This window comes from Falco punctatus (assembly GCF_963210335.1).
Source record: "Falco punctatus genome assembly, chromosome: Z".
NCBI lineage: Eukaryota > Metazoa > Chordata > Aves > Falconiformes > Falconidae > Falco > Falco punctatus.
Genome location: NC_137586.1, coordinates 46897548 through 46912750, shown reverse-complemented (window position 1 = coordinate 46912750; position 15203 = coordinate 46897548). Strand labels below are relative to the sequence as shown.

Below are 15203 nucleotides of genomic sequence, written 5' to 3'. Positions count from 1 at the left end.
ACTAAAACCTATAAGCAAAGGTTTAATCCCAACATTCATTCTTTTCCCAAGTTCTGTTACTCAAGAGACTTTTCTAAGTGGCCAGAAGGTTGCTCACTGGGTAGCAATCCATCAACACTGTTCATTAGATATATCCCCCCACACCGCATCCTTGTCATCAGTTCATAAACTTTTAGAGAACAAAACCCTTGCATTGTTTGCTTAAGTGTTAGCCTACAGTTTTGTAATTCTCTGTTTCTGTAAAAAGGATGCCTTGCTTTTCATCTTAAGAAAGGAAATAATGTAATATTTTTGTATTTTAGGTTTTTTTGGATGCAGTAAACAACTTCATTGGACTTCTAAGCCTAGGAAGCCTCCATTGTCAATTACTTGCATGTAGAAAATCTGCTTTGTAATATGTGCAGCCAAATTTATCCCTGGTGCAACTTTATTGACTTCAAATTAAAATCAGCTTCTGTTAAATGATCCATATGGGAAATATACACTTTGGTTAATCAAAGGAAAGCATCCTTTACAATGTGTGTTATTTTACACCTGGTTTTTTACTTATATGCTTTGCTTGTAGCTGTTATGATGAAATATGCAAAAAATAGACTGAGTTTAGAAGTGGTGTAAGTGGTGACGCAAGCTAAAAGATAGAAGGAACTTCATGTGCACAAGCTGGTGAGAATGCATATATGAGTGTGAACTGTGTTGTGGTTTACGTGACAGCGTAGGCAATGGTAGTCATAGACAGGATTAACAAGCAGGAGGGTGTTGTTCACACAACAGAGGAATATCTACATCAGTTTCTATTCTATGTAGTTCAGAGTTTTTAAAATGAAGTAAAGGAGTTTTGTGGCCTGATAGCTACAGAGAGCCAATTTAGAAAGCTTAAGCATACACTAATAAATTGTCAGCCAGCAAGGTTACATTTTAAACCTGATATAACTCTCCAAATACACTGTAAGAATACTCAGGTATTTTCTGTCATGGAATTGAGGTTTGGGGTCTTTTCCTCAGTCATTTCTAGTTTTGTTCTTCTGCAGCTATTTGTTAATTTCTGTATTTTCAATGTTTTAATGATAATTGTATCACCAGCCTTCTGAAGCTAAGGAATTGTGAAAACGCATGTCCTTTCAAACTCATATCCTGGCAGACAGGATGAGGAAATAATACTCATTAGTGTTGTGATGTATTTATATGGGTGTTCATGGCGAAAGGCAGTGGATAGTAGCCTCCAGAAGCAGGGAAAACAATCTCATGCCATTAAACTGTATGTGAAGTGCATAAGAATGAAAATCTAGAAATGTAGGCAATATGAAGGAAAGAAAGTCTGCTGCTGTAATTTTGGTGTCTAAATCCAGAACAGTTTACCTGACTATAATTTAGTTTCTAGTTTGGCAACTGAAGTGACTAAGTTTTTAACTAAACTGTAAGTTTATTGCCTTAATAAATAACACCTCCTTGTATAACTTCTGCAGAAAAGCACTGTACATTACTTGGTGTCCTGGTTTTGGCTGGGATAGAGTTAATTTTATTCTTAGTAGCTTGTACAGTGCTGTGTTTCATATTTAGCATGAGAATAATATTAATAACACACTGTTTTAGTTGTTGCCAGGTAGTGGTTACTCTAAATCAAAGACTTTTCAGGTTTCCCGTGCTCTGCCAGTGAGCTGGTCCAGAAGAAGTCAGGAGGGAGCAGAGCCAGGACAGCTGACCTGAACTAGCCAAAGAGATATCCCATACCATAGAACTTGATGCTGAACATATATGTATACTGGGGGAAGTAGGCCAGGACCTGCTGATCCTGCCTGGTGACTGGCTGTACATTGGTGAGCAGGTAGTGAGCAATTGTATTGTTCATCACTTCCTGCTCCCCCGCTGCCTTGGGTTTTATTCCTCTTTTTCTCTCCTTTTCATTACAATTCTTGTTGTTGTCGTTGTTGTTAATATATTTTCTTTCAATTATTCAATTGTTTTTATCTCAGCTCATGAGTTTTACCTTTTTTCCAGCTTTTCTCCCCATCCTGCCAGGAGTGATGGGGGAGTGAGTGAGCAGCTGCATGGTACTTAGTTGCTAGTTGGGGTTAAACCATGACATTTGGAGGGGAGGTGTGAGGAAACCCTAATACACTGTCACTTAACTGACTTGAAAATTAATGTTATAACATTGTAGATATAGAAAACAAGAATAATAAGTGTTCACAAGGAAAAATATGGTTCAATAATATATGAAAGATGCATGATTGCTTAGATTTTGGATCTTGCACAAATTAATCTATTTCAATGCATTGAAAATATCAAGGGCTTTGGAAATTTTCCCATCATTTCATACTCAGTTTATTTTTTTTAATATTGCATAATTGAAGGAGTCTATCATTTAGTATATACAAGTGATGGACAGAAGCATTAAACTTTGGTTTGATCGCTGATAGGCTGGATGAAACTAGTCTCCAGTAACCACAGATATTCCATTAACTTGTCAGTCATCAAGGCAAGGTGGCAAATTGCCACTAAAACAGGGTTAAAAAACAGATGCATGAGTTAAGAAAAAGAGTTAATACTTCAGAAAAATTATGTGGTTGCTAGCTATGTTCAGTAAATTATGTACTTTAAAGAGAATTACACTGTATGTGTACTTTTTTCTAAAACAGTTATATTAAAACAATTTAAAAACGAATAAATAATGTTAAATACAATCAAAAGATTTTATTTATTATCTATGTGTGTATTATCAAGTCAGCATGTTTTCATATGAAGGAACTGTGTAATGCTTGGGGTTTTTTAACATTAATCAATCATGAAACTTGCAAGCTTTTGCAGCCTGAATGCAGATTTTTGGCATATTGCATGCAACTAATTTCAATATTGGCAAGAGACAATGGAAAATAAAAAGGCTTAAACATCTCCTGAGAAAAAGTTCAAAAAAAAGTATCTCTAGACATAGGTTGTCTCCCTTGTAAAAATGAGTTTTCTGATTTGCTGTTAGTTCACAAGCAAAGATGTGTCATCAGTGGCTGATGAAAATACAGTGAGAAGGTAATGGAAGAAAATGTATGCTTTACATGAACAACACTGGCCAAAATAATGGTTAAAAAAGTAACATGAACACTGCACAGTTAATAATTCAGAAAGTTTAGGGATGGCAATGTTCTTCCTGTATATCTTAGTTTAGCCCTGTATGTTAATACAATTTGGCACAGTCTTGATTAACATACACAGTACTTACATCCCCACAGAGACTCTTGAGGAGCTCCCCATATTTCCCAGAAACATCCACACCACACAGCATGAACATCTGACAAGCCTTCCTGGCTTTCAACAAGATCCTTTGACATCTGTTATGCCCCAGACTTCTATGCATCACCATGCTCAGACATATGCTACAATAAAAAAGATTCTGCCAACCACCACAGTTCAGTACACACATTAATCTTGCTGCAAGTGTAGGACACTGAAAAAGACAATAAAGTGCTAGATGAGGAGCTAACATGCTCTAATAGTGTTTTCTGCAGGGCTGGGTAAATGTTCTCCTACACGATGCCGCAGGTAGCAGTCAGATGCTGGGAGGACAGCTGGCTGCTGGACAGTCAGACAGGAGACCTCCTGAAGAGCCTTTAACAGATGAAAACGCCATGTGAACCAGAGTGGTGCAGTACTGTGGGAAACTTTGCAGCTCCTAAATGGTGATCCAGGCCTGGCTGTGGCTTAACACAGGCCATTGGAGACATCTTGCTGCTTCTGCCTGTGGCTATTCCATATGGGTCCAATGTGGCATTGGTTAGCAGAGGGTTGACAGAGAGTTTCTGGGACTACATCTTGTTGCAATCCCTCGCACCAGCTATCACTGGCACTAGAAGCCTGTGTATCTGTACCTCTTTCTCTTGTTTCCATGGGATATAGTGCAGTACGGTGAGGGGGAGAAGACTACCTGGTGGCTCGCCTTGCAAAAACTGAAAATGTGGTACTAAAAGCAGAAGTACCTCCCTCATCTGGCAGAATGTAGTGCTGCCATAACAGAGACAGCCTTTCAGGCATTTTTTCTTTACATCTTTATAACTTGCTCTATCACTTCATTCTGAACAAAGCTTTGCAATCACCAAGTGGAAAAGTTTTTTGCAGATGGACTTCAAAAATTATGTCTTTCTGACTACATCTGTTGACTAGAATACAACCCTCCCTTTCAACTGAAAAGTACAAAATTGACACCAAACTTAACATAGTGACACAGTATTCTGAGAAGGCTTTGGATAACATGGCACTGCAGGATGATGCTGTGTCTAGAAGCGTTAGTGCATTAACTGAGGATTTGGTAGTGAAAGTTATGTTGTCTGGTCTTGTGTTGTGTGTGCCACAGATATGATATATGCTATGGATGTGAACTGCTCACCTTGTGCTAAGTGCCTTGTTTAACCTCTTGGGCTGGTTGTTCACAAAGTTTTCTTACATACCTGATGCTGCCACACTCCTCTGCGCAGCCTCTAAAAGGTGAAACAGTATGACCATAAAGACAAGACTGTGGAGGCTGCAACAAAGCAGCTGAAGTGCAGCTACTGAAACCACACAGAATTTTAGTATCGCTCTCCCTGAAGAAGTAATTTAAAGTGGAATCCTGTTTGACCTCTCCTGCTTTAAGGAAGAATATGTGAGGCGTTAGAGTCTTCATAGAAAGCAATTGTGAGCATGTGAGATTTATCAGTGATTTAATTTTAACTTTATTAAATTGGGAAGGTGTTGAAGGATGATTTTCCTGGTAAATATTCGGAATGGAGATTGAATTGAAGGGAGCTGTAGATTTTTTCATAAAGTGACTGATTTGACCAGTATTTGCAACTCTTTTGGCAGACCTGAAAAATAAACAAAACAACACAAAAAATTATTTGCTTTATTTGATGGAAAATTAAAGTCGTTTTTTTTTTGAAAACAAATTGTCACATCGTTGTTTTAATGGAAAACTGAGGCTTTTCATGGAAGTATCATAATCAACTTTAATTTTTAATTATCAGTACTAGGAAGTTGTATGACTTGCTTAGGAGGAAATCATGAGCCATATGTTCACATTTAACAATGATTATGGGCCAAATAAATTTACTGGATTCTTTCTGTATAAACCTGATTTTCCATTTTGTATAGTTTTCATAGTTTTCACACTAATTTCCTGTCTGGTTTACTGGCTCTGAAGGAATAAACCTTTAGGTACTTCAGCCCAGCCTCATTGCAGCATAACCTCAGCCCCAACAGGCTGTTTAGCCTCTCATTTTAGTGCAAGATCTACATCATCCACAGAGAGTTGTGGGAATGCTGAACTGTGGGTTGTTTTTTTTTTTTTTATTTGTTGATTTCCATAACACAAGGTGGCATGGTCATGGCTATCAGGGCCAGTGGTTTGGAACAAGCATCATGATATCCTGTTAGATCAAGAGATCCAGAAACCCTGCTCCAAACACTGTGCTGTTACCTTCCTTGCAGGGAGAAACCCTTCCTGTTGGCTTGTATGCTGTATTCTCCTTAACATCTGTTGGCACTGAATAAGGGCTACCAACATAGGTGGGAGAACATGAGACATAGCAGAGGCAGTGTGAAGATGTGTTGTGCAAATGAAGGATGCTACATGGGAATTTGGAAGGAGAAAGTTCTCAGCAGGAAAGAAGGGACTTTCATGAGGAACTGAATTCACCTGAAAGGAAGATGAGGGATTTTTCCAAACAGTTTAGAGATTGTCTTAAATTCAATGTCATCTTTACCTTGCATTAATATTTTTTAGAACTTGCATTTAACCTTTAAATGTGCTTGTTATGCATGTGCCTGCTTTCAGGGGAGAGGCTGAATGGGCCACATTTCTCTGAGAGTGTTGCTTGAGAAAACACGAAGACCTCAGTGGCACCGTCTCAGAGAACAAACTTGTGGTAGGCTCTACTTGTAGGAACAAATATATTATTATGAATATGTTACTGACATGAAGTGTAATATTATATGCAGGTGAGGAGTTATGTAATGAAGCTCTTTCACTTCAGAAACTAGGTGAAAAACATCAAAGGTGTATGTCAGGGAGCAGTATGGGCTTGAGTGAACTCAAGTGTGGTCCCAAGCCTGTAGGCAGGGCACAAGGGGAGGCCCCATGGAAGACTGGGCTGGGCTATTATATCTTTTCATTGCACTCAGGGCATTGATGCTGTTTTGAAAAGATCAATCGAAACAAGATTATGGAAGAGACAGAGAAAAGAAGAGCTGCTATGTGGGACACCAACAACCAGTCTGGAGGAGACTGATGTGGTCTGACTGAAGACTAAAGAAATATTTTTAGTATTTTATCCAGAGCTGTTTGCTGTGGTTGTTTAATTCTTTACTTTGAGTTGGGCGTGGGGGGTTGGAGGATCAAATTAAAAAAAAAAAAACAACCCACAATATAAATAAATAATTCAGTTTGTTATAAGTGTAAAATGAAGTAAATCTGAAATCTATTTTATCTTTTTTTTTTCTCCCCCACCCCCTTTTTTTTTTTTTTTTTTTTTGGTGACATTACCAAACTGTTTAACTATTTTAAAATTTCTTTATCGGTTTACATTGTTGTTGAGTATGAAGAATTTCTAACCAACACTTTGAAGTACTGGTACAATACATACTTTAAGAGTAATGGACTGTTACAGTACATAAAATTGAAAATAAACATGGAACAAAAGTCACACCTTTGTCCATTTTAAAGAAATAGACACTTTTTCACCTAATGATACCCTTCTCATTATGAAAACATAAGTGAGTATGAATGGCCTTGCCCATAGCTATATTTGGAAGTCAGTCTGTTTTCAGTGGTATGTGAGTTGTTTTCTGTTCTTATGTAGTAAATAATCACTTGGTCAATTCAGGCAATAACGGCTGCCAACAGACTTTTCTAAATCAGTTTTTGTATCATTTAAATTAACCTGTATATTTAGGAAGTAAAATATGATAGGTAGAAGATTCCATTTAAGTTACTAATCACAACCCACCTACCCACATTCTCAATGAAAACTGACTACCGTGACAAAGTCCACATAACCATATTTGCCTTGAAGTACAGAATACCACTTTTACACTGTACTTATTTTCATTGAGTACTTATCTTAGGGAAATGATGTTTTCTTTGGTTCTTGTTCTCCATCATCATTTTCAGAGACACATCTGTATTTCCTCTGTTAGATGTAGTCAGTTAAGTGTTCACTTAAGGAAGAACATATTCTGTGCCAGAACTCATGTTTATTAGAGTTGAGATTTTGAAGGAAGCTTTCCAGAAGCTGCTAATTTTTCCCCATTACATGTGCAAACATCAGGGTTTTTTGCAATATTAATATTCCTTTAGAATTGCTTTCTTATCATGTTTGTTTGTTGTTGTTTTTTTAATATTTTAAATTTATTGGGGAAGGGCATAGGCTGGATACAATGGTTGCCTTTAAATTACTGCTGAGACTAACTGTAGCTGTTTATAAATTAGTTTGCTAAATAAATCACTACTTATGATTAAATGAAAATTCAAATCCTCACTCAGCTGCAGTTACCATGATAAACAGATCCATAAAGAAACCACAGAAAATTTACGTGTAGAAAATACTATAGATTTATCCTAGGTCTCTCCTTCTATGAAGAAATGAAGAAACTCAGTAGGAGTTAAGGCAAAATATCTCAAAGTGTTTACATGAAGTTCCAAAATCGATAGTCTTTAACTACACCCATAGAGTTAAATCTGCTGCATTTTAATTAGCTTATATATGCGTGGAAACAGAACCCTTGCATACTTCGAGCGTTATGTACTTCTCTCAGCTCTTTCTACTTACCTTGTTCTGCAGAATGAATGTCACTTTTTCTGCCTTATGAACAGCCATATGATTTCCCACAATTTCTTTTAAATGTCAGTTTTAAATTCCTATATAACAAATCTTTTTTATTATTATTATTTTCCTTTTTTTCCTAAAGGAGCTAATGTTAAAAACTTAACTCATCACCCTGAACAGAGTTAAAACATACGTGATGTTTTATTTATGAAATGTTATGCATCTGGAAGTCTATGCAAGCATAACGTTGGATTGAAGTTGTCTGTTTCCACATAATACAGTGTTTATTGATTGTTGTGGGCACTAGATATATCTGTTCTTCTTGTTCTGTGTCTGTATGCTTTAAGAACTTTCCAAGGTGTCTTTTATGTTGTGTGAATTTGTCTGGATTAGATCCAAATCTGTGCTTACAAAATGGATGTTACATAATTTGTCACCTGATTCTCTACTAAAACCCACCAGATGATAACCTGAAAACTTGCATAGTTTACAAATTATTTTCATTAAAACATTGTTTGCATCCTACTCGTGGGCTTTTCCATACAACTTTACAGATCAGGTAGTAGCCTGATCTGAGTAAATAAAGGCAAACTAAGAAAGGCAAATTGATACGAAGTTTTTCTTCATTTTGACATGCCTTTCTGATTAGTCACAATACTGTAGGAGTTATATATAGAATGTGTGTTTTGATTTAAACTTTATTTGTGCGAGCTGGTCTGTCTCCTGGTTGAAACTATGTGCGTATAACTCATAATCTCTTACTGTTTTGCCTACAAATTGGCTGGTCATTTTAAGAGGCATGTGAAACTTATCATCTAGCTGTGCTTTATTGCTTCATATACAAATCTGTATATCCAGGCCTCACAGAACAGAATCATACAGAATCATTCCTACTCCACATAACATCAGACTGAGATGTATAAAACAAATAAACAAAATTCTGAATTTTTCACTTGAGTCTAATTGCATAGGAATCGCTCTCTAAAATTCATTACAAAAGTTAGAAAAAATGGAGTGAATAAATTCACAATTACTTTAATAGTTATATTTGGTTACATATATCACGTAATCTGTTTCAATTTTTATAATGTTTGCTAAATAATATGAAGATAGTTTTGGTGCACTGTATCTTGAATTAGAATCATAGAACCATAGAATCACAGATTGGTTTAGGTTGGATAGAACTTTTAAAGACCATGTAGTTTCAAACCCCTGCCTTGGACAAGGACTTCTTTCACTAGATCAGGTTGCTCAAATTAATAAATTATTTTTTCTTTAGACAAGTTTTGTGTTACCTTGTTTCTTTGAGAAGTACATATCAATATTTTTCATTCTTTTTAAGGTGCTGGTGGCTGGTCTCCACTTGTGTCCAATAAATATCAATGGCTTCAGATTGATCTTGGTGAAAGAACTGAGATTACTGCGGTTGCTACTCAAGGTGGTTATGGGAGCTCCGACTGGGTAACAAGCTACCTTCTGATGTTTAGTGACAGTGGACGAAACTGGAAGCAGTATCGTCAAGAAGAAAGCATTTGGGTATGTTCTTTCAATAATGGGAATTAATTTTCTGCAGGTCTTAAAATACTTTTGTTATATTTTTTTTATGTTATTGGATATATGAACAAAGCACTGGAATATAAAGAGCTACACTGAAAATGTTTAGATAATTAAATATTCAAACTAATTTACATTTTGAGAAGGTAAAATGCTGCAAAAATCAAACAAAAAGCAAAAACCTAACCTTAGCATTACTCCATTAGATCTCAAAAAGGTGTTCTCAGGACTATAAATGTACTGCAAAAACTCTTCTGTTTTGCTATGTATGCAAAGTTGTTTTCCCACAGTATTGATCCCTGTGGGTAAAACTTGTGCTTTTGATTAAAGGGGACCAAAAAACCCCCACCAAAAACAACCAACAAACCCTGAAAAACTTGAACCTACTTTATTTTTTCTGGAACATTTAGTCTGATTGTAAAAATAACATGAAGAAATACAAAGAAATCAAAATCATAACAAAACAAATTCCAGTTTATTAAAAACCCAATAAATATTTTAGTGATATTTAACTTTTGGTCATCTAATTCACAGTCTAGTTTCTGATGTGCCAACCCATTTATCTCCTGTTAGTTTTGTAGCTAATAATAATAATAATAATCAGCCTTGAAATGCTTCTCACCTTCTATTTACATGAATTTTATTGAATGAAGGATATGCAATACCTGTTGATGTCCAAAATCTATCAGAAAATTTAACTAGATAGTTCTAGACCAGGGTTGCATCTTTTCTTGATCCTCAATGGTTAGCCGCTTGGACTAGAGGAAGAATGCTGGCACTTGTGGTCTACAATTTTATCCCATCAAGTTACTTCTATCCTTCTGTCCATACAATGAGCTGGTTAGTTTTTAAATTTTACTAAGCTTTAGGCTTCAGCTGTTTCTTGCTGCAGTTAAACATTATGTTAAAATGTATTTCACTTCAGGCATTTTAATTTTGTTGACTTTTAATTCAAAATGCTCTTGTTACTATTATTGTCAGACCCCGTCTACGGTATAATGAGATTATGCAGTCGCTTACTTGTTGCATGATTATCCTTTTTTTGAATTTGCAACATACTTCCGCTTCAGATTGTTTTCATAACAAAGAGAAATAAATGAGATTCTAATCCATATGGCTGCGGGGAGAGGGAAAAGAAAAACAATCTTCCAAATGTTAAATGAGCATAAGCTGCTACAATATTGTCTTTCCCTGTCTTCAGACAGACTGATAAAACAAATCTGAGAGGTTGAGCTGTTTGATCTCTTCAGTGAAGGCTCTTTTGAAATCCTATGTTGGTATTGCAAACAGTGATGTAGATAGTTATTTCTTGAATATTGCCACCAGTAAAATATCAAACATAAGTTCCAAAAATATGTTAAATGCTTATGCAGACACTGGAGCAAGGAGGTTGTTAGATCTGTAGGAGGGGAAAAGTGAGGCTTCAATTCCATTAACTCAAACTTAATAGAAAAAATATTATTTTAATGATTGCAATGCAGATTGGACGTATGGCTTGCAGGCATTGATGCATAATTCAAGGATGTAAACCAACAAATTCAGGGATAGTCTATTGATCTTTTTATGTATCTTTATTTAGGAGTTCTGCTTCTAGGGGAATATATTTTCTCTTTTCTAAACTAATGCATAGACATAGTCTTGGAATGAAACTCTTAAATCACTATTTATTTTATAGATTTTCTCTGACTTATCTGTTTATGTTAAGTCTTCTTAAATTAAATGCCCAAGTTCATTTCAGGTGTGAACGTCACACATTTTATACCTACTGTGTTAGTTCTCTCATCTTTGTAATAAGTCATTGCCTTATTACAAGATTGCTTATCAGAGGTAACTTTTTTCCTTTTTTTTTTTTTTTTTTCCTTTTTTTTCCACTACTGCTGTGCATTAGAGTGACGCCAGATGCCCATACTTCAGGGCCCTTCATTGCTATAAGTATTTCAGAATTCTTCACTGTATGTAATGATTTGCACTTTGTGAACACTCTTTCTAAGCTTAATTAGAAAAAATACTTCACTTCTGTACAATTTCACAGCTCCCTGCTTTCTATTTTATTTTTCAGAAGTTAGTTTTGAATTGTCTTTGTCATCTTACGGCTTATATAAAGGTTCTGAAGCTCTGCTGATGACAGTTTTTTTCATTCACTGTGAAATGTATATAACTGAGGTGTAAATAGACCTACCTAGGCATCTGCAAGTGATCTACTCATAAAAACTCTTTATAGTCTGTGGAAAGGGTAGTCTTTTCTAAAGCTGGTTCCTCTGACTTAGATGTCTTAGGTTGAAATTATTAAAGTACAAGTATTTTACCCCTCTGCCATCTATAAATTGCCTATTGGTGCTGAGTTTGGATGTAGATATTCTAAAGTTCATCTCTCCCCTCTTGTGCCTCCTAAATATGATATTTTTTTTTCACTTTGCTGCATATTAGGAGTTGGTTTGGAAAAAAATAAGGTGACTGTAGTCTTTAACCATGTAATATATACCTTGATCTCAGTCTTCTCAGTGGGTTTACCCATGATGTAAACGTATGCCTTATTTGCTATCTTACACTTTTAAGGAGCTTACCTTTTATGTAGATTTTATTTATTGTTTAAAATTCTTTAATTACTAAAGATACTTTTTAAAGACTAACTCCATTACAGTTACTTGGACTGCTCTCATTGTACATTAAGTGTTGTCAAGTATAATTAGGTATAAGCTTTTCAGTAGTTTTAAAAAAACCAACCAACCAAAAAAACCCCCACCACAAACCTATTTTCATACTCATTTTTATTTCTATCCTCAATGACATATCATTGTCTTTTTTAAAGTCACCTCCAGTTATTTTCTGCACTGTACTTTATACTTGTGTTAAGTTTTCAGGTAGCACTTCCTAGTATCAATATATTTTAAACCTTTGGTACAGTTCTGGTCAAGATATAATTCTCAAGTGAAATGGTTGTTATTAATGGTGAAATACATAGTTTTGAACAGAAATCTTTCCCTCTGAGAAGAATTAGTGTAATCTAGGAATGAGATTAATTCAAATAAATTATTTTTTTTTTCAAATATTACCATAAATGTAAATGTGTTTGAACAAGGAATGTTGTGCATCTTTATGTGTATGTTCTTCAATCTGTTTCTGTCGGGTTTTTTTTCCATTCCTTAGATTATAATTTTAGATGCAATAAAGCCCAGCCTCCAAAACCCAATCTTTTGCATAGTTCATTCTTTTCACCTGTAAAATGAACAGTGGTTTCAGATCTCTTTGTATATTATTAGATTTTTGCTCTGGAAAGGACAATTCCTTTTGTTTGATTCCATTCAAACTTCAGGAGTTATACAGTAAAACATAATAAAAAATGTATGTGAAGCTTTGGTTCAAGAAGTGCTAAGAAAAGTTCTGTTTCTTCAAATGTTACCTTTAATAGTGCTACTGTTATTACTTCTTCCTATAAATTGGTATTATAGATATTTTCACCTGTATTTTATCTATGAAGAATTCCATATGGTAATTGATAGTTTATATGTGTGGGCTATTTATATTAAACCTTTCAACTAGTGTAGTTTCTTGTTTTAACTAATCTCATAGTTTTGCATCATAAATGGTTTTATGTTGCATACTTTGTCCTTAACATTACTAATTAAATGTTTATTTTAAAATGACAGTAATGTAACAAAGATGATGTTGTCTATCATTTTCAAAGGGAGGAACTAAGAGGGGAAGGAGAAAGAGCAATTTACAGTTTTAATGACAAGTTTCGCATGGCTGCTAGTTTCAGTGAAAGCATGAGTCACACAGCTCATGGGAAAATGCATCACAATGCCATTCATTAACAGCAGTTTTGAAACAGAAAAGAAATACAATTTCTCTTTGATTCAGAGTTGACCTTTTCTTTCCCTGATATAGCTAAAGAAATACACAGAAATTCAGCCTTTGGTTTTATTGTTTTGGTGATGGTGACGTGCGGAATTAGACTCTATAACTCGAAAGTTATAAAGTAGGTATGTTTATTGCGCGCAGTAGCACGGGGGATCGCTCCTCCACAAGTGTGCATGCCCGAAGTGACGAACCATCTCACATTTATACAATAAAACAAATGAATATTCAATTAACGCCTATACATATTCGTTACCTAAACCCGCTTACTCTCGCTTCGTATGTTAATTAGCTTATCAGTCCGTTTCCTGGAATGTGGTGGTCTTGCAGGTTTGTAGGTGATTCATGTCCTTGTGACCATCCGATCTTCTCCAGCAAGGAGACTTAGCACTCCCTCCCTCTAGATAGCATTGGAATATCTCTCATCCTTTTCTCATTCTCTTTTAAATAGCCCCTTTGTTAGAGGAGGAAGGGCAGGCGTCTCCCCGTCTCCCCTTTGTTAGAGGAAGAAGGGCAGGCGTCTCCTCAAAACTGTAGTTGTCTCCTCAGAGCTGTGTGCCTATGTGACCAGACACCGCACCCATGACTAGTCACCATACCCGCATTCCTGAGCAGACATATACAATCACAGTCGGTGTCCATTGTCCCCATTTCACACTATTTCTCCATATCAGTGGTTCTTTTCTTGTGGGTTGGGTCGGGTTGTTTTTTTCTGAGAGAAGTATTATTTATCTATTCCACAAGTAAGATCAAATTTTCAGTTTTATTTGTTTTGAAACTTTCTTCTAAAATGTATATTAAAGCAGAGGAATTAAACTAATATTTATAGAATGTTAGCTAAAATTTGGGAAAATTCTGACCGTTTTGGTAACAACAATTTTAAAAGGCAAATCTTTGCTATGTAAAGGTATGTTTATGTCTCTGTGTCTTTCTGTGTATATTTAAGTTCTAAGAACTATCTTCCATTTTATTTACCTTAGCTGAAGTTAAAGCTGGAAGTTTGTTTTATCATAATTTTCTCAGCCTTGTGAGTCTACATACTCTAGCAGTTACTGTTCTGATGGTATGTAATAAAATTGTATTAATGTTGACTGATCTGTTGTACATGCATTGCTACATGTATTCCCAGCTTCCTCTTGAAAGGATTTGGGGTGTCAGAGTTTATTGGAAACTTGTATGCTGCAAAATGACCCACCATTATGGTAAATTCCAGCTTAAGGAATACTGAATCACAAGTATTCTGTGATAGTCATATTACACAATTCAAGACAGTTGAGTTGCTTCACTGTTTTCTTGTGGCTTTTCTTCAGTCTCAGGGATTTTTGTGTTTGCTAGAAACTGTGATTCTTCTCCTTAGAGAAAATAGGGTTCCTTCTCATACCCTGCTTCACTGTAAAAGCAAAAGGCTGAACCTATATGCTACTTTGATAGGTTTCTGCTGATTATTTCTTTGAACCAAAACAATTTTCTATTGATTCCTTCTGCAGCCCAAGGTAAAGATAACTTAAATGGGTACTTCATCAGTACATTTTCCTTAGATACAGATTCCAACGTGACTTCAGAATGCAGGCTGCTGTGTCACTTTTTCTGTTGCTATGGACACAAAATAAAAAATCTCTTTATCTATGAAGTAGGGCAGATGGTGATGACTTCAACACAGTTGGTTTTGATGTGCCTGTATTTGTCATAGCTTGTTTGTCACTTTCTTGTCTTGCATTTTCAGCCAAGAAGCCCCCAACAGAACAGTTTTAGCCACATGACTGCTATGTAACTCAAGGACATATAACAACTTAGCTGCAACTGACCTCTGCCTTTCTGTAACATCCTCAAAAAGAAAATCATTACAGAGTTTGTCAGATTGCATGATTTATGTGTAAAAACTCCGAAATGTACCAGTATGTTTAAAGTGGTTAAAAAAAAATAAATGAAATTGTGGCTTTTAATTTTTAATTTCTTCCTTGTAAAGCATAATACCATAAAAGACAAGCAAATTGTGTTTTACTT

General features: G+C 35.6%; 1 protein-coding gene across 1 annotated transcript in view; it reads left to right on the top strand.

The window, feature by feature from the left end:
- Positions 1 to 15203, top strand: part of CNTNAP4 (contactin associated protein family member 4) — a 275901-nt gene that overhangs the window by 90324 nt on the left and 170374 nt on the right. The window contains exon 3 of the mRNA XM_080373008.1: positions 9130 to 9323. Within this exon, the coding sequence (XP_080229134.1) occupies positions 9130 to 9323 (194 nt within the window). The remainder of the gene's footprint in view (positions 1 to 9129; positions 9324 to 15203) is intronic.